At 35.5% G+C, this 26,625-nt stretch overlaps 1 protein-coding gene across 16 annotated transcripts in view; it reads left to right on the top strand.

The window, feature by feature from the left end:
* The window catches only part of LOC140657264 (sodium channel protein type 2 subunit alpha-like), a 68,207-nt gene extending 47,792 nt beyond the window's left edge, over positions 1 to 20,415 (top strand). For 13 of the 16 annotated variants that reach the window (XM_072874035.1, XM_072874029.1, XM_072874033.1 and 10 more), the window contains 9 exons: positions 134 to 288; positions 1,317 to 1,490; positions 7,641 to 7,763; positions 9,745 to 10,026; positions 13,109 to 13,162; positions 14,440 to 14,577; positions 16,315 to 16,419; positions 17,532 to 17,802; positions 19,223 to 20,415. In XM_072874035.1, the coding sequence (XP_072730136.1) occupies positions 134 to 288; positions 1,317 to 1,490; positions 7,641 to 7,763; positions 9,745 to 10,026; positions 13,109 to 13,162; positions 14,440 to 14,577; positions 16,315 to 16,419; positions 17,532 to 17,802; positions 19,223 to 20,415 (2,495 nt within the window). Of the gene's footprint in view, positions 1 to 133; positions 289 to 1,316; positions 1,491 to 7,640; positions 7,764 to 9,744; positions 10,027 to 13,108; positions 13,167 to 14,439; positions 14,578 to 16,314; positions 16,420 to 17,531; positions 17,803 to 19,222 lie in introns of all 16 variants that reach the window. The other 3 variants (XM_072874038.1, XM_072874026.1, XM_072874039.1) reach the window with 1 other exon arrangement.
* The last annotated feature ends 6,210 nt before the right edge of the window (positions 20,416 to 26,625 follow it).

Genomic DNA, 26,625 nt, shown 5'->3' with positions numbered 1-26,625 from the left:
AATAAGACTCCAGTGTTTAATTTAAAAAATTATTACAAAATTTGTTAAAGCTTCTAACAATGTTGATACCACAGTAAATATTGACTTTGAAATAATTTGCTTTTGGATCCTAATCTCTCTTAATCTAATGTAGGTTGTGTGCAGAAATTTCCATGTTGTCAAGTAAGTATAGAGGATGGCAAAGGAAAAATTTGGTGGAATCTTAGAAAAACCTGCTACAGCATAGTTGAGCACAACTGGTTTGAGACTTTCATTGTCTTCATGATTCTCCTCAGCAGTGGAGCACTAGTAAGTAGAAAAAAATTGCAGATGCTGAAACATTTAGATATCTCCTTAGAAGCAACAGCAAAATTCAGATTTGCTTCAGAAAGACTTGTTTTGCATGGAGCTGTATAAAACCACCTGCATTCCATCATTTCAGGATGGAATGCAACTTGGCCCAAACTTGAAAAAGTTTGTTAAATTTCACATGCACTTTTTTAGTGATACTTTTGGTTTACTGCTGTAAAGCTGGCGCAATTTTATTTAAGCCAGCACAGCTACTCAAGATTTAAATTGCCTGCCACTTTTCAGCATGTTCGTCAAGAGATTGAGTACAAAGGACCACTGTTAACTGTGAATATATAGCTAAATGTATGATTTTAAGTCCCTAATTCTTTCTAGGCTCAGCCACTCCTTGGATTCTGCTTACGAAAGACCTTACAAAAAAATGGAATGATGACTTCATTCTTTTCCTTTTTTGGAGGCAGGAGATAGGGAAGAGTGTGACAGCAAATTAAACCTAACAACCACTTTCCAACAAGATTACATTACCCACCTTTCCAGCTTTACTCAAGTTGAACATTTGCTACAGTATCAATGTGCATAGTGCACATTCTGGCAAATACACTGCTCTTTAATTTGACTTTTAGACATAAGTTTGATTGATGGAGCATAGAAATGTAATCTCCCTAACTGCTTTCTAGAATGGAATATCCATATCTGGAACAGATTTTGTATAAGAAAGGGGTTTTTTTGTGTGTGTATGTGAAAGTTTCTTAATACCACAGTGGGCAAAACTTCATGCTTTAAGTTTATTTCTTCATTCATTAGGAAAATACAATGTATATATATATTCAACCCCAGACAGGGCAGAATACATAAAGTTGCTCCAAACTGTAGTATGGTTAAAGATGGGAAATATGTAAAATAAGAGGATGCAGAAGAACAAGGGGAAAGATTAGCTCTGACCTATTTATTTTTTATTATTTATTCCTTTTTTTTATCATGTATATTCTGTGAAACATTAGTAATACCTGAACATATTTTTTTCATAGGCCTTTGAAGATATATATATTGAACAGCGCAAAACTATCAAGACCATGCTGGAATATGCTGACAAAGTTTTTACATATATTTTCATTTTGGAAATGCTTTTAAAATGGGTAGCATATGGTTTTCAAATATATTTTACTAATGCCTGGTGCTGGCTGGACTTCCTGATTGTTGATGTAAGTACACAGTCTTTAATATTGTAAAATTCACTATAGTAAAGTCCATTATGTTGTAAAACTCATTACTACTAAGTAATCCTCTTATAAACATGCAAAAATAATTCACACTGTATAGTTATACTGCATTAGTAATAGCCTGCAGTGATCTGGATGTGTTATTTAAAGTACATTTATATGCCAGAAGGAAAAGGATTGCTGGCCATCAGTTTGTTCATTCTTCGTGGTTAATAATTTTGTTGCCAGGATGTATCAAACTTGAGATTTTATGAGGAAAAAACCTAATTTTGAAACATGCTATTTTTAATGGACTCTGATCATACTACCTTATTCCTTAGCAAATAATACACTACATAGTGCAAGTTTCTTCTACAAACATTGCAGCTTTGCACGTGAAACAATACATTTGGTCCAGATTTCCTCTGAGTTCTCAGAACTTCGTCCCACCAAACTATTCTGTCATCATTTTTAGTGAAACAGAAAGACAGTGGCTATTTGGACTAAAAATTAATTAGTTTTAATGGGCTGACAATCTACAATAGTTAAATCAGCTATGACTTGGCAGGGTTTATGATAGAAAAGAATACAAGGTTTCTTGGCTGCCTTCCCAGCTGTGATATACTTCTGTGCAAAGGCCTTGCTTATGTTGTCAGAAGGGATCAAAGCTGGTTTTACTCCCAGAATAATTTGGTCTGTTGCCTTCACACATTATCTGACCCAGTTCATTGGCTATACATGTCCTCAGTGTGGAACTGAGAGATGGCATCTCAGGGCAAATGTGCATTTATAGTAATTTCTGCCTAAGCTACCATATTTCTTGAGAAGTTTGCATAAATCCTGGTTCCATAAATACTTATTCCTTATGAAAATATAATAGAAATATATCAGATTTGTGACTCCCAGAGGAAAAACCTAGCTAGATTGGCCCATAACTCAAAATGGAAGACCTTATCTTTTTTTTAACCTGCCCAATTTAGTTTTGTTATACTGCTAATCTCTAGCTCTGTCCTGAAAATCTACACTATAATGGAACAGTGTGAATGGTTTTCTTAAGAGGATGTTAATGCAGAAGATGGATGCTCCCTTCCAGGATTATGTTAAGAAGGGATTTTTTTTTAGATAAACTACAACTCATGTTTTAATTATTCTTTTTGTAACATAAACCTAAACAGATTATTCTAAGCCATACTCCATGGTTTCTTAACCATAGTTCAGCCTCAGAGATGCTGTTATCTGAGCAGGCTCTCAGAATTATAAAGAACATCATCATAAATAAAGCAGTTTATTTTGCCAAATTTTTACCCATAATTTTTAATTTTATAAACAAAAGCATGACTAAATGAGATTGGAACCTTCTACTTTTGAAGAATGATACTCAATGTTCCAGAAAGTGGTAAAAAATGTCTTACTGCATCTAAGGCTAATTCAGCAATTCCTTTAGCACCACCAGACAGCACTTGAAAGAAATATATGAACTCATGTTATCTTCCTATAGAAAAGCAGAGAATCTACACTGCTTTAACAGGCAGTTTAAACAGGTGTGATTCAGTGGCATCCTCCCAGTGAGAACACCAGTGAGCCCTTCTTCATTAGAAGAGACTAAAGTTAATCAAATTGTTTAATTCCATCCTCTAAAATTATTCAAGAGTAAACACTGATAGTCCTTTAGGGCTTTGACCTTTAATATCTTACATACCTGAGTGTCTCAGTGTGAGAAATAGCCATAGTTGCTCTCAGTGATTGTGACCAAATTAGATTTTAATAATTACACAAAGAAATGGCAATTTTCAGCTCTGTCGGTTTACAGCCATGACAGATGACTCTTGGTACATCTGGCTACCTCAGTTTAAGACCTTATCATGCCACCTCTCCGTGCCACTCTTCTGCTGGATGCAACAATATCTGTAGCAAGGAGCAGATATTTGGGTGGAGTGCTATATCTACCCACAATCACAATCTGGTAAATCAGTTCAAACACATTTATCAGTGGTTTAAGCTAAGAGACTGGATTTTGGATGCAGGCAGCTGAGAAGCAGGGACGTATTTGCTTTTTTGGGGGAGACTAATTCTGGCAGAACTATCCAGTAAAGGCTTGAGACAGTAATATCTTAACCCAGGACAACTAGATGCTATAGAGCATGTCATCCTGTACCTTGGTTTTTGCTCTTACCCCTTTTTCCAGAAGCCATCTGTCATGAGTTTATTACATCTAGGTTTTGATGTACAGCTGTAATGACTCTAAGTACTCCTTACCTCATACAAAGCTAGGAGATAGTATATCAGGGAAGGAGATAGGGAATCTGGGAATACCCAATGAGTTTGTCAGTTATTAAATTTGTTTGTATAGTTTTCTGCTATGATATGTAATCTTAGATAATCTTAAGTGGATACTGTTTTATGCTGTATATTTTTAAACTTTATAAGGTAGTCCTATAATTTGGTATAGACACTTTATTTCTAAATTACTGTGTTAATAAATTGTACTTGAATGAAATGGAAATACGTAACACTTAAAACAAATCATGTATTTGCCAAATACTGTGGGGCAGTAATGAATCTGTAAGTGGAATGAAATCTTTGACCTTCCTGAAATTGCTCATGCCTGATAAAATTCCAGTGGGTACAGTTTTTGAGCAATTAAGTGTAGCAAAACAACCCTCCAGTTGGGCTTGTTGTATAGTACATTAGAAGCTGGTCATATTGATGGCTTATATAATATTTCTTCATATAGCTAAAAATATTTCATGCTTATTTGTTAAAACAGTTAAAGTAATTTAATTAAACTGTGCTCTCAACCTTTTTATTAGCTTTTCAGAACAATTAACTCAGCAGCAATATTCTGGAAAAGATCAGGGTCACATTATACTAATATACTAAACGCTGAATGCACAGAGGCATTTAGAGGCAACTGCTGCCCTGACAACTTAATCATAAAAATAAGAAGAAATAGGAAGATGAGCATATTGATGTGTTGGGAAAACAGATACAGAAAGAGACATCACTTTGTCTTCCTAGACAGTCTCATATGTCTTTATGTGTATCCTAACATGGTACACTATAATAACATTGGATAATCCACAAATTAATGAAATTAATTAATTAATTCAAAGGGATATTCAGATGATATATGCATGAAACCTAAGGCTCTTGTTCAGCAAGTTAGGGAACAGAATCATGCTTGCAATTAGGCATCTAAACAAAATGAATTTTGAATACTTGCCACTAAAATACCATAAATTAGAGTTATTCACCAAGTACATATAGAAAAAGTGATATTATCTTAGCATAGGATCATAACATAAGAAAGGCTACATAAGGTGTAAGAAAGGCTACATTGGGTCCAATGTCCTGTCTCCAAGAGTGTCAAAAATGCCTGCCTGGAAAACTGCTAATATAGTATCTATCTTTCAAAAATAAGAAAAATCATTAACTTCTAAATGGAAAGAAAAATCTTTGGATTTTTTTTCCCAAATCTTGCATTTTATTAGTATTCCTAGTTAAGTGTAATACCTGAACACTTAAACTACACAACAGATAGGATAAGCAGTGTTGGAAGTGAGGAGGGCAATATGCCACTGAGGACCTGGAATCAAATCACATAAATTAGCCACCTCAGCAAGTAAGACAGAATTCATATGGATTAAAATTTTAGGCCTAAATAGAAATAAAGTCAATGTGGAGCTGTATGACCAATGATCTGGCGCAGATGACAACCCTGACTGAAGATCTTGAGCAGGGCTAATTGTGACTGCTAAGTTTCAAAACATTTTTTGCAACAGATAGTCTACATTAGAAGATCCGTACACAAAAATGTGTACACACAACTCTCCAGTTTTAGGAGATGAATGTAAAAATTCTTTCCGCCTTTTGGAGTTCATTTTCATTTCTTAAAATTACTGCATCTGCATGCCTTCTTGTCTCAAAAGAAATAAATGTATCTATTTATCAGTGTATAGAGACATTTATTTTCTCACCTACTAGCTACAAAACAGGTGGAACAGATGACAGAAGACCAAGCTAAGAATGAGAAAACCAGAGCAGTACAGAACAGCTGTCTATACTTATGCTGTATATACAATATTCCAAGCAAATCTTTGCCTCGCATTTGAACTGTCTTTCAGAGGAAAACATGTTGTTTACAATAGACAAAGTATTTCTTTGTGAAACAACTTCAGGTTTATGATGTAAGAGCACTAGCACCATGGTATGAAGGCTGCAAATAGGTTGAAATGGAACGCACAAACTAGGCTGGAGAATGACTTACAATCAGACCCTAAAAACTGCCAATATACACAGTGCCACTGAAGTTACAGGAGCTACAGCTATGTAACTAGCTTGTATGGAGTCTTGCTTGCGAAAGATAACTAAGGCACAGTGCTAGTTTGGGGAGAAAAATATAAAATGAAGGAGCCATTAATGTGAGTTAAATTTTAAAAGAAATGTCTTGCTTTCCCAGTGAGAGACATTTTTTTTTTCATATATATTTCATAGTTTATTTTTAATCTGTAAAATGTGCTGTCTTTACATTAAGGTTTATTGTCATGTCTGGGTATCTTGTTGATGTGAGTGAATCAATGAATATTCTCTTAAAAATATAGAGAATTCCATGTCTTGTTATCTCTGTAATATATTAAGAGTGGCTAAGCATAAAAAAGAACTCTCTCACTGTAGAATCACAGGACAAATAAATTTTATTAATGACAATTATTAATAACAATGACAATAATTAATGTAATGGCAGAAAGAATGTTATCTCTTCTAAGCAAACAGACTTCAGTTACAGACTACAGAAAATCAGTAAGTTTTCTTCTTAATATGCTTATAAATCACAGCAAGTTCCTTTACAAACTTATCTATTACAGCAATAAAATAAGCCTTTCCTTTGATAAAAAGAATTACATCCTTACATGTAATCCAGTTGAAAGGTACAGTGATATGAATTCACTAAAATACTATTTTCTGTTAGATTAATTTACATAGCAACTTAGTAATGAATAATTGATTTCTATCTGCTCTCAGATTGTCCTTTTGAGACATGATCTTGTAACTCATGTGTTTATGATTCATCTAATTGTTCTTTATGGATACAAGTAACATAGGAAACCACCTTTTCATATAATGGGCAAAATCTTACCACCATTATTGGTGAATGCCTATTTCTGTACAGCCAATTATTTGAAGACCTCTCTAGATGGAGGTGCAGAAATGAACATTTGAGGGATTTTTTCAAGGACTGAAATATGCCTATGTTCATTTATGTGTCTTCTATGCTTGTGGTGGTAGAACTGAATAAAATATGAGTAAGGTATGATATTTCCCCACTCCTGTTGCCAAAACTGCTCAAAGTAAGTAAATTAATTTCTTTCACATTACCACTGTTTAAAACTCTGTTTCATTTGAGAAGCAAATTAATTGCTCCTTCCTGAAGTGGATTGGGTTATAATAAAATCCCCGTAATGTGAATCAGGAGCTCACTACTGTTGTAGATAATAAAGCACTTACTGGTATAACGTTAGCACCTGTTAATATCTATCCCATAATATTTTCCTATACTTAGAAGAGAAAAAAAAATTATTGAGAGAGTTGTCAGGCAAGTGATAAAGTACCACCTCTGTCAATACATATTTCATAGATACCCTGGCTATTGTTGCTATGAACTGAGTGTTTGACTTAGAAGTAATATTTATAACAAAAGCTAATTAACCACTACATTATTTAGCATATTATTAGTGATTATAGATAATATAATATTGTCAGTAGTTAATAAACTATCTTAATGTATTCAGAATTTTAAATTGCTTGGAAGGTTGAACCTTAATGAAGTTACTGAAAGTATGGCTATTTTGTCTTTAAATATTTCTGAAAAGTTTATCCTTCACCGACAGTGTGCTTCCATCTGACTGTTAAACTTTATCCAGCTATAACAGACATTTAATAGCATATGTTCCTTTTTCAAACAGGCCTTCATATGACCTCTTGCCTTTCCAGCAAGTATGAAAATTGTGGGATTGGGCTTCCAATATCAGTATAAGCAAGAGTGGTGTTCTTCCATTTGTCACTGTTGACCTTTCTGTTGATTGAATCTGTATTCTTTTAAAATAAACAGTGTAGAACAATTTTTATAATAATATTTTTTCTGTATGTTTATAGGTCTCATTGGTTAGTTTAATAGCCAATGCTTTGGGCTATTCTGAACTTGGTGCCATTAAATCGCTTCGGACATTAAGAGCTTTAAGACCTTTAAGAGCCTTGTCACGATTTGAAGGAATGAGGGTGAGATAAAGTGAATGAGTCTGAATGAATGTATGCATACAAAAATTAATGTAGAAGGGCGACACTCATGCCTTCTGCAAAGAACTCCAGAATGGGAATGCATGCAAACATGTGTGGAAAAAAGGCCTTCCAACATGTCCTTATACACAAGACGTGTACAGCTTACATTTGGAGATTAGACTTTGAGCTCATTAAATTTGCCTGCTCACTGCTGCATAGTTGTGTTATCCCAGCCCCCTAACTCTTAAAATTTCCATTGATTTGTGGACCTATATAGAAAAGTAAAAGGACATGAGAAATTTTAGAACAGAGGGTTGGGTTTTTTTTCTCCAGTTTAGCTGGGGACTTTATTTTATAAATTTCTGTAGCTAACTTCTATTCTCTGTTAGTTTGTCAGTGGTTCAGGGTGGAACAGGATTAGCCGGAAAATAAAACAAAGCAAAACAAAATAAAACAAAAAAAGGTGAAGAAGCTGACAACAGTGACACACCAGAAACTAAAGCCTCCCTGTGGCTCCCTGTCTACCTGCCTGGGGAAAAAAAATCCCACAATAAATGCTGTAGTATTAGGGAAAGGTTCTCTGAACAGATACCTGACGTAAGGATGGGGTTGGAAGTATAGAAGGGGAGAAATGGGAAATCATTTTCTCAGCTAGTGTCCTTTACTTCATATGAATGCATCTGCTGCCATCTTACCTCTCCTCCTACACAGCTAAATCCTTCCTGTTGAGGAAATTATTATTTTCATATTCTGCCAGTCTGACAAAAAAAAACCAACCCAAACTATTCCAAGCTGTCTGCTGAAAATGCAGACTATGTTACTTCCTGGAAAAACTGATGCATAAAAAATTAACCAGGTAATCTTATTGAGAAATCTCCTTTTAATCTTTCACCTCAAAATACCCAGATGCTGCAATACATGTTTATAGTTTGGTCATAGGTCTTAAATTTCCAAATAAATAGTGTGGTTCCTGTCAGGGTTGAGGTTGCTGATATTCTAGAGGTGGCCACACTAGCCAGTGTAGGGGAGTGTGTCCTGTGGCACACCACCATCTCCACTATGTTTTACATGATTGGCATTGCAAACAACATGGAAGTCCCTATCTAATAAATGGGCAAAACCTCTATTGATCTTCGACTACTTTCAGGCAAATTAGTGAATTGAAAAATACTACTAGTTTCAAACCCGTACACAAAAAACTACTGCAGTCTCTACTGATTCGGTAGAAAATTATTGTCTGAATATCTGCAGCTTTCTTTTAGTTCAATCACAATAAGTAAGTAAAAGAAAATTTTTGTCAAGGGGTTTCATCTGATCTTTTACTGCCACTTGCCCATATAGAGTAGCTCAATTGTATTAAATGCAGACAATAAAAAAAAACCCCTAATGGATAAGTGTAAAAGCAACTATCATGAGCCAGGCAATTTAAAACCAAGACTTATAGCAGATGCTGTTAATAAAAACTAAATAAGATGTGCTTAATTATGTTACCTTGTATGTAGATGTGAAAATACACTGGCGCCAATATATACATAAAGTTTCTGAGAATAAAATTATTAGTAATGATAGTTTCACACGCAGACATTTGTATTCAGTCTTCCACATCATCATTCTTTGATCTTTTCCTGGTTTATTTTCTATTTATAGATTTTGATTTGTATTGTTGGAATTTAACCTTTATTTCTCTCTTTTTCTCTAGAGCACACAAATTCTAAGAATCCATCTTGCTACTAACAGGTTTTCTTTTGCTTTTGGAGTTATTTTCAGACTTTTGCATTGTCTTGGTTTCCATATAATTTTATTTCTTGCTTTTTGCAATCTCATTAGTGTTTTATTGAACCTTAAATAATGTTTCCTCCTTAAATTTTTAATGTAATATTTTAACTGTCCATTCCATATTAATACTGTTTTAACATTTTTAAAGTATTTTTATTTTTCTGTTCATAAACTAAGTGGCTATTTTGTCTAATTTGTACACTAGGTGGTTGTAAATGCCCTTGTAGGAGCAATTCCATCTATCATGAATGTATTGCTGGTTTGTCTTATATTCTGGCTCATCTTCAGCATCATGGGAGTAAATCTGTTTGCTGGCAAATTCTATCACTGTGTCAACACCACAACTGGTGAGATGTTTGATGTCAGTGATGTCAACAATTATACTCAGTGTGAGGAACTCATAAAAAACAATCAAAGTGCCCGATGGAAAAATGTGAAAGTAAACTTTGATAATGTAGGAGCTGGATATCTTGCTCTGCTTCAAGTAGTAAGTAAATTTATATATTTTCTTTTTGCTCTTTTTAAAGAAGTTTAGGAAAAATGGGCAAGTTAAGACTGTTCAGTAGTGGAATAATTTCTTCATAGCAATGATGTACAGCTTACACAACTCTATTGTATTGTTACCTGTAATTTTTGTGTTAATGATAGTAGAGTAACTTTCCATTCCAAGGCTAGGGAATACCGTCTCATCATGATAATAATAATGTGAAAATAATAAGTGAAAGACGTACAAGAATCTTTTTAGTGGTGCACAATATAAACTTCAGGAATGCATTTCATGAGTCTTGCCATGGTGGATAAGGCTCAGAGGTCCCTCTAATTATTAAAAAGGTCTCTCCTCTCCTTTATGAGCTCAGTTACCTTGTAAGACAGAAGGGCAGACAGCAGCTTAAAAGAGGGCAGACATCCTAACGGACTGTCTGGTCTGAAGTGAGCAACTACCGCCAATGCCTCCCACATAATCTGTTCCTAGGTATCATTACACATCCACAGCAACATCTTTCAGTCAAAATCCATTAATCTAGGCACTTTTGGCACTGTGAAATAATTTTTCATTTGTTGACAGCCTGGTCAAGGTAGACTAGATTTTTCTTCATGTCTATACTCATTTAAAGAACCAGTTTGTGAGTTAGATGGTAAAAATAAATATATATCAACCTCGTGTCTCCAGTGCAGATATTTGTTTAACAGGGGCTTGATTTTCCAGACCTGGAAGTGGGTTTAGGGAAAGGAATCATAAATAATGCAAGATCTGAGATTGGGGCACCAAGTGTTTCATGCAGCATGGAGCCAATTCTTTATTATCATAACACTTGTGTAAGAGTTCTGAAATCCTCTGAGAGAAGTAGGAGCTGCCCATGGGAAAAATATGGATAGTTACTGATACACAGATGCTAATTAGGTAAAATAGGAAAATGTAAAATACTTTTATCACAAAAAATACTCATGATTTATAACTATCATATTCCATTAACGCTTGTTAAAGAGTCTTTATAATATACTAAATAAATATTATCTTACTTACAGTATTACACTTGTGAAGTATTAGATGTTATTGTATTGCAGGCATATTCATTCTATTAATTACAGCTACTTATACAAAGTCTGTCAATTGTATTTCCCCTTCAAGTCCATTTCCTATGCACTGTGATACAGAAATGTCTTTGTTCTAGTACTTAGCATACCTTTTAATTATGCCAGAGGAATAAAGACCTTAGCTCTTTACAGGCTCCTTGGCTTAGAACGGAGCTTCTGATAGCTGATATCTGATCCAAAACACAAGCAGGAAAGCAAGCAATTATGCTTAGATGATTGAGCTCTGTAGAATCACTTGTCTATAACTTGATATACAGCTTCACTGTATGAAAAGATGTCAGAAATATCATGGGATTGTTTCTGCTCTGGTATCACCAAGTTATCTAAGAATGATATGCTTGTCCTTTCTATCCCGGAGCAGGTCAGTATCCCTAGCTGACCTTGATTCCCAAATTAACTACCTGGCTTAAAATGTTTTGCCTCTAAAGGCAATGTGACTCTCATGTGCAGAGTAGTAGTACTAAATGATTCTAATTCTCTGACTTCAGATCTCATTGCTATCCTTGTACTAGAGATTAAAGTGACCCATCTTATTACCAATATTTGCCTCTGAAGTTGTATAAGGAAAACTTCTAGTCTCTTGAAGCTGTGTCTGAATGTCATCCATGTCACCCATCTAGACAGTGTTGGTCTTTAATTACTCCATCACTACTGTGGACCTTTTGTTCTTCTTCTCTTTCTTTATTTCTTTTTGTTCTGATTTTTCATTATTTTCCCTTTCAAATATTCCCTTCCACCCTTTACTTTTCCTGCAGAGATTAAGGGATCCTTGAGCATGTATCATGTCACCTCTTCAGCTGATTGTCCACATTAACATTCTCCCCCTGCTCTTCTGTATTTATTGCTCTTATCAAACTCTGCTCCTCTTCTAACGGTGCTATGCAAAGCACACCAAAGAGCTGTCAATTGCCAACTGAGCCAGAAACAACTATGAAGCCTGGCCCCAAGCACACCTTTTCAGTAAATTTGTATTGGACTGCAAGATTCAAGAGGATATGAACACTCCCGGAGTACAAGTTTTCTGCTGTGAAAACGAGCAGCTGTACCAAAGTACCAGAGCTCACTTCTGGCAAGCACAGATGCAAATATACTCCTTGGGATGGTTCTTCTCCTGAATCTCCTCGGGAGGGATGCTCTTTATCTGTTCATTTCACAGGCTTGTTAACTCTTTTTTTCTTTATTGTGAATAAGCTTGGAAATCTGGCTAGTGAGCAGGCACTCACACCTTCAACTATCATGTCACACCAACCCTTTGGTGTTCCTCAGAAAGCAGACATTCCCTGTCCATGAAAATCACCTCCTTAGAGCAATGATGGCAGATCTTTTTTACTCTTTATTCTATCTAGACAAGGTCTCTATAGGAACTCAGCCCAAAGTTTTATAAAAGTTAATCAATCACAGCTCTTTCACAGTTCACTTCTTGATCTTCTGTAAATATTATCACTCAAGAACCAATGTATATTTTGATTATGAACAGAGTCTATTCCATTTAGTTATACGGGATTAAAACATTTCTAAAAATACCTTGTCAGTTTAGCCATAGCAAAAACATTCAGATGCATGTTGGTATCTGTCCAGAAGTTGTATTGCTGACTCCATCAATTCATGCTGTAAACTTGATAAAATGGCTGTCTCCGTGAGTGATTCTAGTAGATTCTACCTGAACATCTCCACCATTAATGTCTATCTGAGTCTACCATTCTTCATCTGCAAAGTAAGCATCTGCAGCTCTAAGCACACTGTGCCCTTGCTGAGACCTTCAGAGCCTGATTTTTAATATTTTTTGAATACCTGAAAAATAATTTCTCAAAAAGCCTAGTATTACTATGAAAAATATTTCATTATGCCTGTGTTATTAGAGGTGGTTTATAAATTTAGATATGATTTTATTAAAAGTTAAGGTCCAAATGCTGTGACCTAGTTATTTTCTACATTATGAATTTTTATAGGGAAGATTTTTATTTTATTTCTAGGCTACTTTCAAAGGATGGATGGATATTATGTATGCTGCTGTTGATTCACGAGATGTAAGTCTGACTTTCAAAGATCATCCCTTGGTTATATTCTGATACAGAGTATAGAATTTAAACAGCTACACATACAATAACATGAAGAATTATAATCAGCACCAATACATATTTTTTCCACATACATTTAGTCTAGAAAGGAACTTTTATGTAACTTCATGAATCTTAGAATTTGTAGTGGAAAGAATTAATCCCACTTCCTTCTGTTTAGCCAAATAAGTTAAATTAACTTAACTGGACTTTTTTTGGAAAAGCTAATGTTAATGAAAAAAACAAAGCAGAGGTTTTTTAACCACTTCTTTTGGTAATTATGAGTATGAGTTAATTTAAGATTATATAATGTAATTATTACATATTGAACATATTAACCTTGTTTTATAATTTGTAACTGTGCATTTCATTGTTTCTTTACGTTGAGCACTTATGTTATCTAGCTATTTAAGTGCAATTAGATTTTAGGTTGAAGATCATCTGTTAAGTTTTCTAGGGATTAGAATTTTATCTTGGCTACAAAACTAAAACTATGTTTACCTTGTACAACAAAGTGCAACATGGACACCTCAACTAGTCTATACAACCTAGGTTATAGTCACATTAGTGATATCATCATCACACAGTGATATTTGTCTCCCAGAGTAATACATCCTGTTTCATTAACTTCAGCACTTCTACACTCTAGCACATTGTGCAGTAGAGGTGCAGGCATTGAGATGTGGAATCTGGAAGAATTGAGACAATAACAAAATCCTCCTTAGAAATTTACCTCAATTTAATGGATTTCACAAAACATATACTCACTAGAAATTTATTGAAAGCATCTGTTCTTAGCTGGACCTAAGAGCACTCATGTAAGACCAGAAGAGTTCCAGGGAGATTTAGGTGATAGTAAAAATGATTGAGTCTGTTGCATGAAATGTTGCATGAAAATATACTGAACACAATATAAAATATTTAGATTTGTGTTGTTAAAATTTTAAGTGCTAATGACTGTTCTCAGTCCTGCATTGCTTCTTCCTTCTATACGAGGAACTTTGTGTATATGTACACACATAAACATATCTGTGTGCACATTTACTTTAAAATTCCATATGAGTAATGATTCTGTCAGCTTCCAGTTCTCCAAATATTGATTGGAATGGACATGTCAGGTCTTTTTAATAACTGAGTGCAGTTTATAGCTTTTCTAGCTGAGATAGCATATACCTATTCATAAATTATATACATTGTTTTTTACATCTAGCATTCTCATGCGTAATAAAATTTATAATATTTTGTAGGTAGAAGATCAGCCTAAGTATGAGGACAACTTGTATATGTATCTTTATTTTGTCATCTTTATCATATTTGGATCATTCTTTACCTTGAACCTTTTCATTGGTGTCATTATAGACAACTTCAACCAACAAAAAAAGAAGATAAGTATTTAAAATGTTTCCATAGTCCTATAAATGATTAGCTATCATGAATTAATAATTTATTTATGTAAAACTAATAAAAATCAAAAGTTATTTCAAGTCCTTGAATAGAAATGTCTCTTTTGTTAACATAATCTGTGTTAAATCTACGGATGTGATATGACCTTTGCATTTCAGCATTTTGACAAGCGAAGAGGGACAAATCACGAGTCAGTTCATAATAATTTGCAAATTGTGTAAGAGCTAAAATGATGATGCAAAAAGGGAATGTGCATTATTCTTTTGATTAGATGTAATAACGTCTGCCATGGAGGAGTTTCCTTTTTAATGAACTTTAAAGATTTAAGATAAATTAATTTTAATTAATCTTATAAACTGTTGACACTTAATGAAGATACAATATGGCACTGTGTTCATACAATAGATAATAGTTCTGCCAACTGATTAAACAGTGGGTAAAGAGGAAGTCCAATACACCTCACATGAATAGGCTTAAAGATACAAGTAAAAATGTGTACAAAAAAGCTCTGTTTTTCTAACACTTTTGGGAGAAATGAGATGAACTTGTTAGACACAAATACAACCTATAATTTATTAGCAGTAATATAGCAAAGGTATAAAAGGAAGGATATTTTTTTCTGTATACATTTGACATACAAGTATGTTTAAAATAATTATATTGATAATGCATACAGTTTTACTTAAAATAACTTTAAAAATACAAATAAGCACATTTAAAATATTTTGAAATCTCGCGATTCTTAGCCTTCAACTGCCAAAAAGAACTAGAACCTCAGGATCATTCTAAATCTTTGTATGCTGTGAAAAAGCAGTTTGATATGATTTGGTTTTATCCGATCACCAAATAAAAAGGAGCAGTGCCAAACAGAAGCTATGGTAAAAGTCAATTGTGAACTACAGAAATTTTTCCTTGTGAAAACATTCTTTAGCTTCTTAAAAGAGCCATAAACACGTCTGGGGTTACTTCCTCAGTTTCCATCGATTATGCCAAGCTTTGGGCTTCAATATCCAGTTTAGCAGACAGTGACTTTGACATTGCGTTTCCATCTGACTTAGTTCAGACTCATCAATAAGCACAATTTACTTTATACTGAAATTCAGTCAGTCAGCTGCACATCTGACTGGCAGCATTTGCATCTGCAAACAAAGGCTCATTTGAGTTAGTCAAGGTTCTAGTGATGTTTTAATTAATAATTTGCTGTGGCATGATTTGGATTACTTTTCTTAAGTTTATATCAAGGGTGATTTTTTTTGCTGTCATTAAATACCTCAGATTAGACCTAAATACTCTCCCTGGACACAACCTCTCCCTCAAAATTACCCCACTTTTAGACCTGGCTAGCTGTAATCCTAAAAATCTATCTAGAATTTAGGACATGTAAGGCACCAGTCAGGCTCCTATGCACTAAACATAACCTAATCAGCAAGTTATTTAACAGTATCAGTATAGTAAGAACTGTTTTAGCCATATCGGCAAAAGCGAGCATGAAGACACTGGAAAAAAGTCAACTGTCAGCCTGACAAGGCACCAGTAAGGGTTTTTTTGGTGTTTTAGGAATGTATATGAGCATCCACACTATAAATACCTGGAAAAAAAAATCACTTTTGTTATATAAATCAAATATAAATGTAATATTATATTACAGAGAGACATACTGTAGTTAAGTGTTGTATGTGTGGACATGATAGTAATTAGTTTTGATATTATTTCTTTACTTTGGAGGTCAGGATATATTTATGACAGAAGAACAGAAGAAATATTACAATGCAATGAAAAAACTGGGATCCAAAAAGCCACAGAAACCTATCCCGAGGCCAGTGGTAAGAGTGATTTGATTTTAATACCAGTAATATTAAATACTTATTTGGGAATATGATTTTAGCCAACAAGAAAAGGTTCTATGTCTAGAAAGAAAATATTTTTCCCATTTATTTTCTTGTAAAGGTAGAATTCATCCCCCTTTTTTTTAATGCAGCAGACTAGATCGTTCATGTTTCATTTAAAAACATACACTCTGAAGTATGAACTGTAGGATTGAATAAGGTTAATGTGATAAATTTCATAATTCCCTGCCTAAGTCCTACAAAAGTAGAGTTGATTGGATCATTTATTGGTTCTTGTGACCCATGGATAAACTTAATTTTCTGTTTTTTCTCCTCCCAGAGAATTTGTAGGAAATGGGGATGCACTAGCCCTTGCTGCTGAAGACAGAAGGGGGCAGTGGTCACCCAATGTGAAAGAGAAAGACAGATGCAGATATAATCTTACCAAATAAAAGAATGCCCTAGGGACTAAAGTATAAACTACGATAAATTTGTCTCTAAAATTAGAAACTATTCTGTTATTTACTGAACTCCTACAGTGTTTGGAAAAAATACCTGTTGCACCTTATGCACCGAGTGGTTAAAAATAGACTTTCTAGGGAGAGACATATGGCAATAAACATTTAGTTAAGTACTAAAGGAAAACTACAATATTGCAGTCATGGTGTGTTTGAGTCATGCAACTTCAGCGGTCCAACGATCTCACCAAGCACAATTAGTTTAAGGAAGAGAGAGACATCTCTGGGGGTTAGTACTCTAAAACCAGCTAAGAATAAGGATAAGAAAATAAGTTTCTATTTGGCTGGTACTCTTGCTGGGTATCAAGTTACACCACTTTTTTTACACCAATAATATCAATTGTCAATGTTATTACTATTATTATTGCATTGTTTCCCTTTCGGTCCCTTCAGCCAACAGTGGTACACTTTTTGATCCGCTCTAACAGGATGAGACGCAAACCAGCACGTGTTGGGTGTATATTAACAGATGTGTTGTGAATGTGTCTTGCTCTGCACTCCTAAATCTTGTGGGGACTTGCTTTCCCATTTAGCATTTGTAAAGACAAATATTTTCAGAGTATAAACTGCATTCCGTCTTTGTTTTTGCAGAACAAATTCCAAGGCATGGTCTTTGATTTTGTAACCAAACAAGTATTTGACATCAGCATCATGATACTCATCTGCCTTAACATGGTCACAATGATGGTAGAAACAGATGACCAGAGTAAAGAAATGGAAACAATTTTATCCCGGATTAACCTTGTGTTCATTATCCTTTTCACTGGAGAATGTGTCCTGAAATTGATTTCACTTCGCCATTACTACTTCACTATAGGCTGGAATATTTTTGATTTTGTGGTTGTGATTCTCTCCATAGTAGGTAAGAGCAAGTCCCTTTCAAGAAAGAACTAGTGGAAGGAAAAGGGAACATTTGTTTCAAGAATGTTATGATAGTGAATATGAAATTTTCAGTTTCCTATATGACTTACGTGTTGATTCAGATCTTCATACTTTATAGCATACAATATATGAAATGTTGCATGTAAGATTTTTATCTCTCCCATTACATTCACTGTCATCTTCCACATCAAAAGACATAAAGGAACTTTTGGCACATTAGATTAACATGTACAAATATAAAAAGGAATGTTTAGTGGTATATGCGAACTAACCACAAATTTGCTTTCAGTACTAAAACTGAAAAGTATGTGAAGAGGATGAGATTTTTAATTGCTTTTGCTAACTAAGTTCTTGGTGAATATTTAGATTTCTGTCAACTAAAAGCTAATGACTCTCTGTCCTGGTTTTGGCTGGGGTAGGGTTAATTCTCTTCCTAGGAGCTGGTATAGTGCTGTGTTTTGGATTTAGTATGAGAATAATGTTGATAACACACTGATTTTTCAGTTGTTGCTGAGCAGTGCTTACACTAGTCAAGGACTTTTCAGCTTCCCATGCTCTGCCAGGTGCACACGAAGCTGGGAGGGGGCACAGCCAGGACAGCTGACCCCAACTGCCCAAAGGGCTATTCCATACCATATGGCCTCATGCTCAGTGTATAAACTGGGGGAGTTGGCTGGGGAGCAGCGATTGCTGCTCAGGGATGGGCTGGGCATTGGTCAGCAGGTGGTGAGCAATTGCATTGTGCATCACTTGTTTTGTACATTCTTTTATCATCATTATTAGTAGTAGTATTATTTTCTCCTCCTTTGCTGTCCTATTAAACTGTCTTTATCTTAAGGCATGGGTTTTACTTCCCCCTCGCCCCCGATTATCTCCTCCATCCCACCAGGGTGGGGGAGGGTGAGTGAGTGGCTGTGTGGTGTTTAGTTGCCAACTGGGGTTAAACCACGACACTCTCCAAGGTGCAAATTAGAGTGACAAAACTTAAGTCTTAAAGAGTGATACAACCTGAGAGAGGCTGTGCTGATACAGTGTAGATCCTCAGGTAAAAAGAGTCACTAATTTGCAGAAATTAAGCCAATATAGTCCTTCATAAAAGACAGTGGTAACAGGCTCAGCTTCAAGAACTAATTATATCTAAGACAGAAACGTCTCTTTCCAGGTTGCTTTAGGAATAACTGAAAGCTTAGACAAGCTACCTTGCCAAAAGCAGTCTTCTTTATTTTACTTACTTCCCTTCTCCTACATAGCATTTCAACAAAAGGAAGGTGCTTTCACCTTAATAACAGCTTTCAATAAAATGTAATAACTTGTATGACATTTTGCTATAACATAGACTCCCTATACTGATTGTTTGGGAGACAGCAGTAAATAAATTTGTTTCACTTTTGTTTCTCTAGGTATGTTCTTAGCTGAGATGATTGAGAAATATTTTGTATCCCCCACACTATTCAGAGTCATCCGACTTGCCAGAATCGGTCGAATCCTGCGTCTCATTAAAGGCGCTAAGGGAATCCGCACTCTGCTTTTTGCTTTGATGATGTCTCTCCCTGCTTTGTTCAACATTGGTCTGCTGCTGTTCCTGGTCATGTTTATCTATGCGATATTTGGCATGTCCAACTTTGCCTATGTTAAGAGGGAAGTTGGGATTGATGACATGTTCAACTTTGAAACGTTTGGCAACAGCATGATCTGCCTATTCCAAATTACCACATCTGCTGGCTGGGATGGTTTGCTAGCCCCAATTCTTAACAGTGGGGAGCCTGACTGTGACCCCCATAAAGATCATCCGGGGAGCTCTGTGAAAGGCGACTGCGGCAACCCTTCCGTTGGGATTTTCTTCTTTGTCAGCTACATTATCATATCATTTCTGGTAGTGGTGAACATGTACATCGCTGTGATTTTGGAGAACTTCAGTGTTGCTACTGAAGAAAGCGCTGAACCCTTGAGTGAGGATGACTTTGAGATGTTCTATGAAGTCTGGGAGAAGTTCGATCCCGATGCAACACAATTCATAGAATACAGTAAGCTATCAGATTTTGCAGCTTCGTTAGATCCTCCTCTTCTTATAGCAAAACCAAACAAAGTCCAGCTTATTGCAATGGATCTGCCCATGGTAAGCGGCGACAGAATTCACTGCCTTGACATCTTGTTTGCTTTCACAAAGCGTGTTTTGGGGGAAAGTGGGGAGATGGACGCCCTCAGAATACAGATGGAAGATCGGTTTATGGCAGCCAATCCTTCAAAAGTCTCCTACGAACCAATTACAACCACATTGAAAAGAAAACAGGAGGAAGTATCTGCTGTCATTATTCAGCGTGCTTACAGGCATTACCTTTTAAGGCAAAAAGTTAAAAAGGTGTCTAGTATATATAACAGAAATAAAAACAAAGAAGGAGATGGACCAGTTATAAAAGAGATAATTATTGATAAACTAAATGGGAACTCCACTCCGGAAAAAACAGATGAGAGTTCCTCTACAACTTCCCCACCTTCTTATGACAGTGTAACAAAGCCAGACAAAGAAAAATATGAAAAAGATAAAGCAGAAAAGAACTACAAAGGAAAAGATGTCAGGGAAAATAAAAAATAAAGATCTAAGAATTCTGCTTGTGGGACAACTTGTTTACAGTCTTTGAGAATGAAGCATCAACTGGACTCCTGCAGGAGGTTTATGCCAAACTGACAGTTTTTACACATATATATGTGTGTGTGTGTGCGCGCGTGTGTGTGCGTATATATACGTTATATATATACTTAAGGTCAGTGCCTATAACAAAACAGTGAACCTTCATCATCAAACTGTGACTCTGTGAATCAGGGTAACAAACTTGACAAAAAGTTACTGTTTTCACTACAGCTGACACTGCTAAGAATGAGGGAAAAAGTGGCTCCACAGAGAACACGGGGCATGAAATGAGTGCAAAGCGATACTTTTTTGTGTTTCACATACTGCAAAACACGTAGAACAGTAATTCTCTTCACTGTAATGCAACTGCTACATATGTCATATTTTTACAAAATCAGTATTAGTGTATTTATCATTTTTTAATTCACAGGTTGTTTATTATTATATGTGACTATTTTTGTAATAGGTTTTATGTTGGGGAAAGAGGTATGAGGACCAGGTGTTCTACTCTCAGATTCTCTATAATGGACAGATAGAAGTGATTTGCATAGGCATGCTGCACTTGTCAATCATGCCTAAATAAAAATATGACATTGCACAAAGATAAAGATTTTAAGAACTTCCATGTTTCAGGGTTGCTCTTAAATTTGAGGTGTTCTAACTACTTGTATGGCTGCATCCAGATTATGTCCATCCAGATTAATGTGCCTGGAAAGTCTCCCCTAATTTACAGGAATCTGCAATGACTTATTTTTATGCAAATCATTAAACATGAACAAGTTCCTGTTTTTGTTAAAATATTCACAGCTTAAAAAATATTGTGCAGTTTCTGCACTGGAAAAATAGCCTCACCAAAATATACCTGGGAGTTCTTTTGTTTTCTTTTTTTTTTAAAACAACTCAAATTTTTTCCTAGACTGTTCTTTAGTTACTGTCTTCTCTCATTATGGCCAACATCCAATGAATCAAAAAAAATAACCTTTTCCATATAAATCTTAATGGCATACTGTCGTGCATATTTGAGCATGGAATTAAACGGCTTTGCCACATTGAATTGCATCAGATATGTACCACAGTATGGGTAATTTGCAAGAGCTCAACAGGACTTATTGTATTCTTGTCATTATAGATAGTTTGGAGAGTATCACTGATGCATGTCAATGCTTTTGCTGCTATATCTTGCTCTTTCCACTGTCCACAGTCTCCACTATAGGAAGCAATGTGTCAGTGGTGAAGTGAATCAAATTGTCCAACCAGACCTCATTCTTTCAAACCATTAAGCAATAGTTTGCAGCTATTTATGAGCTTCTTTAGTTTTGCATTTTAAATTTGAAGTGGCTACTATATGGTGTAGAATCAGACTGTACAGGCCATATTGCAAACTCTTTAACCTGTTGGAAATGTGGTTAGCATATATAAATAATGTAAAGAAATACCATTTGGTAACAGTTTTTTCAAGTTTAGATCACTGTTTCTTATATTTCTTTCCTCATTCACTTGGCTTACTTTCTAACCATGGTAATTTCAAACTGACATCATCACGCTATGAGAAAAAAAGTGAGTATTTGTAGACTATCTTGTTTTAATATTATATTTGCATATATTTCAATGTGAAGTAAATTGTGTAAATCTGGAACCCAGCTTGTTTCCAAATAGTTTTATCTGGTAACAGGACATAGCAAGGAAAGTATTAGGAGAATGTGCGAATTTCTAGCACTGTTTGCATCAGAAGTTCCAAGATAGTCTCATTGTTCATGAAATCCTTGCTATCTTGCAGTGTCTGTTTACACAGCCTATTCTTATTCTTTTTGAATCACGCTGCACTAGACTTGTACAAATAGGATCCACAATATTTCCCAAGAACAAAATGGTACATTTGTATAATCAAGGACATCAGGACATTTTGTGTTTCATACACAAGCTAACATTAAATGTAGAATCTTTCTTTTACAAATGCTTTTGACTTGTAATGTGTTGGTGAAATGCATGCAGGAAATTGTTACTATCATAAACAACGTAAACAATATTACAAATGAGCCAAAAAATAAAGATTTCATTTTTTATTGTATTTATTTTTCTTTGTCTCTATCTTTCTGTTGGTTAAAGCAAGATAAAAACTGGCTTTGGTAGAAATAAAGAATGCTTTCTTTATCACTAGAGCTAAATACCTTATTCTTCACATTTTAACTTTTTTATGTAAAACAATTTTTTTAAAAATCTGATAACTTTGAGCACACCCCATTGATTTCTACTTCTTTGTCACCAGCATACTGTCTAGGGATAACACAGGACATCTATGCATTCTGCTCCAACAGCCTTTCTGTAAACCGTCAAGAGCCCTTCTGAACCATAAAGGAACTGCTCAGTATCTAAGGTATTTAGTTTGCCACACTGCTGCTACCAAAGCTGCCCACACTTTACGAGTCTTAAATATGCAAACAAACTCTCCAGCAAAGTGGCCCTGTTTGGTCCTGTATAACATTCAGCCAAAGGGCTCATCACAAACAGATAGAAGTTGTTTTTGATTACACAGTGATTCCTTTTATTCCAGTAATTCTCAAAAGTAATAAATACCATTTCACTTGATTTCACAAGAGAGGGACTGCACTGAAACTCTGCTGCATTAAGCAGTGTACATAGTCATAATACCCAGGTGTTACGTAGTAACTTCTGACTTACAATGGATGTCTTCATGCTGTTCAAGGGCAGAAAGATACAGTACATTGAAACACAGTATTATCTTATTGAATTTAAAATATTATATTTCAAAATCAGCATTAAATACAATATTCCTGGAGTTTGCTCACCGGCATGTTTTCAGTGTTTTCTTCATCTGTGGATATTATGCCATGTTAGCCATATTTTGGCCGAATATTAAATTGCTTGGATAGCCATGAAATAACTGATGGAATATTCTAACACTACAATCTGTTAAGATCTCTAATATGATGAGCATCAGCAATCGCTGCAGCAGAGTCTCTGAGCTGGTATACCATGCAATAGGGAAGCCATATTTGCTTACAGGAATGGCTTTAGCTACACCAGAAAAAATGCCTTACCAAAACCAGACAGAATTGTCTAGCCTGCTCATACCATTAGTTCCTGGAGCTGGTCCCTGGCCCTCTTAGAATATGGGGTTAAAGCTCAACACATGGCCTTCCACAGTTGTCTGGGAATCCTTACAAGTACCTGTCCTCCAGGCCCAAATGAGAAAATCCTCTAATCACATTGTGTTAATGTCAATATGTAAATCCTTGAAGTCAAAGTTATGTACATTATTTATTCCACCACTCCTCTGATTACCTTATCTAACCTCATAAATGACTCAATTTACTTCCAGAGGCTTTTGGAGCTCTTCTGCTTCTTTGGTCCCTGACTTCACATCTAACAACTGTGTTTTACTCATACCTATTCATATTACCTGTTCAAAACAGCACCTAAAATCTGCAGAACTTCTGCTCTGTGAACAGGTTGGCAAGTGTTCTGATGAGGAATGACAGTTAATCATTCATTTTCAGGAACCTGGAGTCTCTTACAGTACTCTGTAAAAGTAAGATTACTGTACCCAGCTTCATTACCAAGCGCTGTATGTGGGAAAACATTGACAATGCTTTTGGCCAGGATCAGCAGGAATGGCTGAGGGCCCTGGTTTAACCTGGACTGGAAATAGGCTCACTGCTTTGAGGGCACATATGTCCTCCTAATTACCCTTTGCTGCTTCTGTGAACTTCCCCTTCCCTTCTACCTATTCCTTTTTCCACAGAAATCAATGGAGTTTGTATAATTTAAATCTCACATTACACACTCCTCTCCTATGCTTCCAGAGCATTTGAACAGAAATGCCACTTGAAAGAACTCCCTACATGCTACTAGGCAAGCCAGTAGTGATGGTTATCTTAGTCAAGCACGGTTTTATATTCGTACCACATTGTGCTTGTAGTTCCCCTCTGCAGTTTCCAGTCAAAGGAAGATCCCTTATTGGCTACTAAAGTCCTTGTTGTATGGCTATAGTGATCCATGTCCATGAACAGGTGAATTTTCAATGTGTCCAATCACATACAAAATGCCTTCCACTATGTATTAAACCTCTTAACCTGTCACTTATTGCCAAAACGAGAGTATTAGTAATGCTGACAATAGAGCTAGGTCACTCTCGTAGTACAAGTTCATTACTCGCTGCTTTTATTTAATGAGTTTTTAGATTAAAAAATTTCCACATGGATGCCCAGAAAGGAGACATATTCTTACTCAGTACATTGCAAATTAATTCATAGGGCAGCACAGCTTAATGCTGTTCCCAAGCAAGTGTTCCCAGAAGTCCTAATGCCTCACATGAGCTAATGCAGGAGTACTAACGTGTACAGTCATAAAAGAGTAATGAGCTTGCAGAATTAACTGAAGCTAATTCAGCACTGAAGTAATATTACCAAAGGAGGAAAGCTCAGTGTGTGGTGGAAAAACAAAAAACCAAACCACATTTCCTCCAAGAAGGAACAGACTGGCCACAATAACGATAAGTGGGACTGCCATTATGGCAAGTTAGGATCCCCAGTAGTCAAATGTATTTACTGTGAAATTCATTAGTCCATTAAAGCAAATTGTGAGTACTCAGCACTTCTTAGTCCATTATGAATGGCATACTGTACTTTATTGGAAACAAAAAAAGTCAATCATTTAGAAGGTAAAATTATTATGGGAATTAATAAAATCAAGAAAGCCCTCACTCAGAGGGTTCATTCTCCAGTACGTGATTTACATGTTACATCATTATTATTGCTACATGAATTGTTACAACTGTGTGAATGCTTTTACATTGAAGAGCTTAACTCTCTTGAAGTGCCATTTGTTGTGATTTTTATGTTCATCTCTTTAGCTCTTCATCTAGGTAGATAAATTTGAAAAACCATAAAGAAATCTGAGCAGGAAAAAAGATCACTGAACTAACAACAAAACCTTATACTTAAAATAAGTTTTCATTATTTTCTATTTGTTGCCTGTTTGAAGAATGTTTGGTTATCCAGACAGAGATAAGACTCAGAAAAGAGAAATAACACCATGTGACTGAGGCTGAAAACCACAGAAATAATTCACTATAAATAGACAAAGCAAATAGTAACCACAGTTCATTAGTCATGTGTTCAAATTACTGAGCGAGTTACAATGGATGTTTTCTAAAAGATCATTATTAGTTTATGTACAATTTAATAACAAGACAGGATAAGGTAAAGGGGGATGGTGGAGTGCTGTGGTCTGCCTCCACTAAACACCACAGAGAGGGATGTGCTTTGTCTTTGTAATGCAACGCATACTCTCCACCACTTTACAAATTAAATACTTCACTCTCATAGAATAAAACATGCTGCAACATGAACCTCAGCTAAGCTAAGAAAATAAATTGTACTGCAGTAGCCTAAGTAAACTGAAGCCAATTACCATCTCTCAGGAGAGAAGACAAATCACATGCATCTCTGCAGCAAGTGCTATGTTTGATGCATATAAGAAAAGACATATCATGAACAATTTATAGCGGTAAAGCAGGCATCCGTTCCCAAGCATTCTACACTTCAAGTACATTTCCTGTATAATAAAAGCCATTTAATGTTTTTTCTCATAACCTACATTACGGGGTAAGGGGGAAAATGGTATCAGCCCTGAAAGGTATTCTTCATTCTTATAGGAAACACATAAAAAATACAAAAGTATTTACCAGACCTTACATGGCATTCCTGTTTTTTTATAAAACTATAAGCTTCTCATGAGAATTTCAGTATCAGAGGGGTATTTACTTTTTATTCTAAAACCCTTACAGCCTGTACATGGATCACAAACACTCTGCCCCACCAGTCTCCTAATGTAGAAATGTTGGGTTTGCTTTCAGAACCACAGCCCCAGGTATGTGCTTACAGCAAAGTACAGTCTTAATGAGTGAAATCGGCCATCCTAAATCAAAGTGGGTCATGCCGTTTTTTCCCCTCAGTCTAATGAAGTGATATCAAATCCAGCAAACCAAAAGAAGCAGTTTAACAACATGCCATATAATAGCAGCTATATTCAAAGATAACATGCGCAGGTTTTTTAATTATGTCATACAAACACTGTAAGTGGTTGTATTATGAGTTTCTTTCCCAGAGAACTGGAACTGATTGACTGAGTTCTACAGCCACAAAAATTTAC

This window comes from Ciconia boyciana, chromosome 10, assembly GCF_034638445.1.
Source record: "Ciconia boyciana chromosome 10, ASM3463844v1, whole genome shotgun sequence".
NCBI lineage: Eukaryota > Metazoa > Chordata > Aves > Ciconiiformes > Ciconiidae > Ciconia > Ciconia boyciana.
Note: the sequence above shows the minus strand (reverse complement) of the source record. Positions and strands in the feature narration are given on the sequence as shown.